This window comes from Coptis chinensis, chromosome 2 (assembly GCF_015680905.1).
Source record: "Coptis chinensis isolate HL-2020 chromosome 2, ASM1568090v1, whole genome shotgun sequence".
Lineage (NCBI taxonomy): Eukaryota > Viridiplantae > Streptophyta > Magnoliopsida > Ranunculales > Ranunculaceae > Coptis > Coptis chinensis.
This window is the reverse complement of record NC_141457.1, coordinates 7,871,375-7,875,036: the sequence shown is the minus strand read 5'-3', so window position 1 is coordinate 7,875,036 and position 3,662 is coordinate 7,871,375. Positions and strand designations below refer to the sequence as shown.

Below are 3,662 nucleotides of genomic sequence, written 5' to 3'. Positions count from 1 at the left end.
TCTAGCATTTCTCGATCCATGGAGGGCTCATCCCACTCCGCTGGCTTGACCGGGTTGTCGCCCGGTTGGGGCTCTCATTGCCTCATGTATCTCTAGCGTCTCTGATCCGCGGAGGGCTCATCCCACTCCGCGGGCTCGACCGGGTTGTCGCCGGTTGGGGCTCTCTCATTGCCTCATATATCTCTAGCATCTCTGATCTGCGGAGGGCTCATCCCACTCCGCGGGCTCGACCGGGTTGTCGCCGGTTGGGGCTCTCTCTCGGGTCCGCGGAGGGCTCATCCCACCCCGCACTCATTCGGATAGCCCCCCGACATATCCGCGAAGGGTCTTCTCGAACCCCTCCGCTCTCCTTCGAAATGCACCACCAGGAACAGCTCAGCCTGCCCCATATTTGATTCGGACACGAGGGTCCATGAAGGGCTCATCCCCCCCGTTCTCTGGCTTAGAGGCAGCTCGTCTCTATCTCTTCCCACATAAGATCAGACCCAACATCCTCTAGTAAATATATATGTGCAGACAAATTCTCAAGGCATTAGAGATAATAGTGTACATGTAGATAACTCAGTGCAAAGATACCACGCCCTTAATGTGAACGGTAACTCACCACTACATAGAGATACCAGCAGACTCCGAGATTCCCCGTATAGCTAGTACAGGGCTCGACCCCGGTCTTACTTAAGGTTCTATCATGCAATAAACCTTTAATGCATAAAGTACACTCTTTGATGACAATATATATAGTATGTGCATATAAATATAATAGCGATCCTGTGCTCCAAACAGTGTACCATCCGTCTTGCCCTGAGGTGTACAACCATGTTTCTCATTCATGGTCTGCGACCTCCCAAAGCGAATAGGCTCGCGGAATACCACGAGGTCTGGGGACAATCCCAATCTGTCCCCACATGTATCTCTGTCAAGGACGGGGACAAAGCTTGCTTGCCCCCGGCGTAACTATGGCTGACGGCCGAGTTACTATTCGTCCATCTATTATGTTCATGACGGTAAAAGGAACGAGTTACCTGCCGCGGTGTATGCCGCTCTATGAATCCTAGTGACCAAGTAAATTTTTTAATCTAGACGGTCGGAAGTCACGAAGAAGAAAGGATGAGTCTCTCGGTTTCCAAAGTGAGCAAAACAAGGTCTGTGGTGCAGCTGGACTTCTACGGCGGCATGAGATTTTACATTCGGATCACCCTCTCAGTGAGGGAAATACTAGTATCTGGCATCAATATTTTCAGGATGCAGAGATAGGGGAGCAGATAGATCGTGATTTGCAACGCACCCACCCAGGCATGAAGTTCTTTTCAAGAAATTCATCTTTAAGTTGCAGAAACCGGCAATCAATGAGAAAGGTTCTTCTCCTATTTGCAAAACTAACTCCAGCAATTCGTTATGTGCAAGGAATGAATGAAGTTTTGGCCCCACTGTACCATGTATTTTGCACTGACCCTGATGAGAAAAACGCTTCGAATGCAGAACCAGACAATTTTTGTTGTTTTGTGCGATTGTTGAGTGATTCTGTGGATCACTTTTGTGAAGCACTAGATAATAGTTCAGTGGGGATCCACTCTACCCTTTCCAACTTGGCAGAATTATTAAAAAATAACGATGAGGAGTTATGGCGGCATCTTGATATAAACAAGGTCAATCCCCAGTTCTACGCATTTAGGTGGATCACATTGCTCCTAACTCAGGAATTTAAGTTCACTTCCATTTTGAGAATATGGGATTCTCTTCTAGGTTCTCCTTCTGGAGTCCAGGAAATGCTGCTCCGAGTCTGTTGCGCAATGCTTCTGAGTATGAGAAGTAGGCTGTTGAACTTCATTCCAGTATACCACGTCGCCATCTCCCACTACCACGTACACGGCCCCAACAAACCTCTCAGGCCCCATCTCCACTACACGCAGCCTCATAACTAGCTCGTAAAACATCCCCGAAACCCCCATCATCTCCATTTTGGCTGGCGACATATCCCACATAACTTTCTTGATTAGTCATGGCAGATCAATTAGGAAGGCAGCCATTCTGCCTTTTCCGTCTTCCCTGGTTCACTAACCCAACACCAATTGCCGCATAACCTCCTACCCAACAGCAAACAACTCAGCCCACCACATCAACCCGGCCTCCGTTTTGGCCTCCATTTACTGCTTATATGGAACATCCTTACACATGACGTGCTGATTTATAAGAAATTAATTCTCCAAACTCCTTGATAATGGTATGACGAGATTCTTGTTTGATGCAGACAGCATAATTTAGACAGAGTAATGCAAAATAAAGAAAAGTTGAGCGCCAATCACTCACCTCAGCTTGCCTACATAAACAATTATGAAGCTTACTGCTAAGAAGAGGCACAATCCACCAACTGTAAGATAAGCTATTCCCAAGAAATCATTTTCCCCTCCAACCCAACTTGTAGTTGAAAGAACCAGCTTCTTTTTGCCCCCAAAACTGTATGTGTACGTTATCATTGTTCTGTATTACTTCTTGTTGACATCTAAAACCTTGTTCTTTACTGAAAACCCATATGCGTCATTGAATAAACTCCACGCAATGAGACAGCAAGGCACTAGAAACGTGAATTCATTAGGAACCAAACCCGTAACCAACATTTGCCCAAACAAATAAATAGCTTCCTCATGTTTCCCATATTTCACATAAGCAGATATAATCCCCGTCCAAGAAACCACATAAAGGCGACACCTTTTTCTTGTATTTATTTGTGGAACATAGCATTAGCAAGAAATCGCCTACCATCTTTGCCTCATCTACTGCCTCGTCCCCACAGACGGCGCCATTTGTCGCACCCTAATACCGCGACTTTTAACTTTACTAGTACTCAAGCTCTATCTTTGATCGGCTGCACCAATTTGGTTGCCTACGTACCCATATCGGGATCAAGCCGCCGTAGTTCACCTCTCTCTCTCCTCACCTTTCTATGCCTCTCTTCATTGCCCCCCTTTTTCTTCCTCCCTCTTTTTCTTTTTATATCCCTCTCTTAGGTTTTACTCATGGGGCATAGTATGGTCCTGGGCCTATTCTCTGGGCCCAATATATACTATGGTATGGGCCTTATCTCTTGGGCCAGTACTTATGTGATGCATCCCTGAATATGGCTACTACAATTATGCCGATATTTCTTCAAGAAATTTTCCAAGTGAAAATTTTCGACCGCTTTATTTTTTTTTATAAGGCATTATGCCGATCTTTCTAAGAATTTTTATTTTCCAAGTGAAAATTTTCGACTGCTTAATTATTTTTGTCTAATGCATTATGCAGATCTTTCTAAGAGAAATTTTCTGAACAAAAGTTTTTGACACTTATATTATTTTTTCTAAGGCATTATGCTGATCTTTCTAAGAGAAATTTTCTGATAGAATTTTTTTGACATTATCATTATTTTTTCTAAGGCATTATGAAGATTTTTCGGAGAGAAATTTTCCAATTGAAAATTTTCGACTGCTTCATTAGTTTTATCTAAGGCATTACGCCAATATTTCTTCGTGAAATTTTTCAAGCGAAAATTTTCGACAACTTCATTATTTTTTCTAAGGCATTATGCCGATATTTATAAGTAAAATTTTCGGAGTGAAAATTTTGGACTGCTTCATTATTTTTGTATAATGCATTATGTCGATCTTTGTTCGAGAAATTTTCCC

At 43.6% G+C, this 3,662-nt stretch overlaps 1 protein-coding gene across 1 annotated transcript; it reads left to right on the top strand.

Moving 5' to 3' along the window:
- Positions 1-956: 956 nt before the first annotated feature.
- LOC147514674 (uncharacterized) lies at positions 957-2,257 on the top strand. The gene is made up of 3 exons (XM_086592659.1): positions 957-1,032; positions 1,081-1,832; positions 2,249-2,257. Exons 1-3 carry the CDS (start codon positions 957-959, stop codon positions 2,255-2,257), a joined length of 837 nt encoding a protein of 278 aa, XP_086448785.1.
- Positions 2,258-3,662: the final 1,405 nt, after the last annotated feature.

What these genes read in the sequence shown, in the direction of transcription:
- LOC147514674 (XM_086592659.1), top strand. Translation starts at nt 957, where the DNA reads ATGGCTGACGGCCGAGTTACTATTCGTCCATCTATTATGTTCATGACG. An exon ending in AACGAGTTACCTGCCGCGGT is followed by an intron (nt 1,033 to 1,080) that starts GTATGCCGCTCT and finishes TTTTTAATCTAG; the next exon opens with ACGGTCGGAAGTCACGAAGA.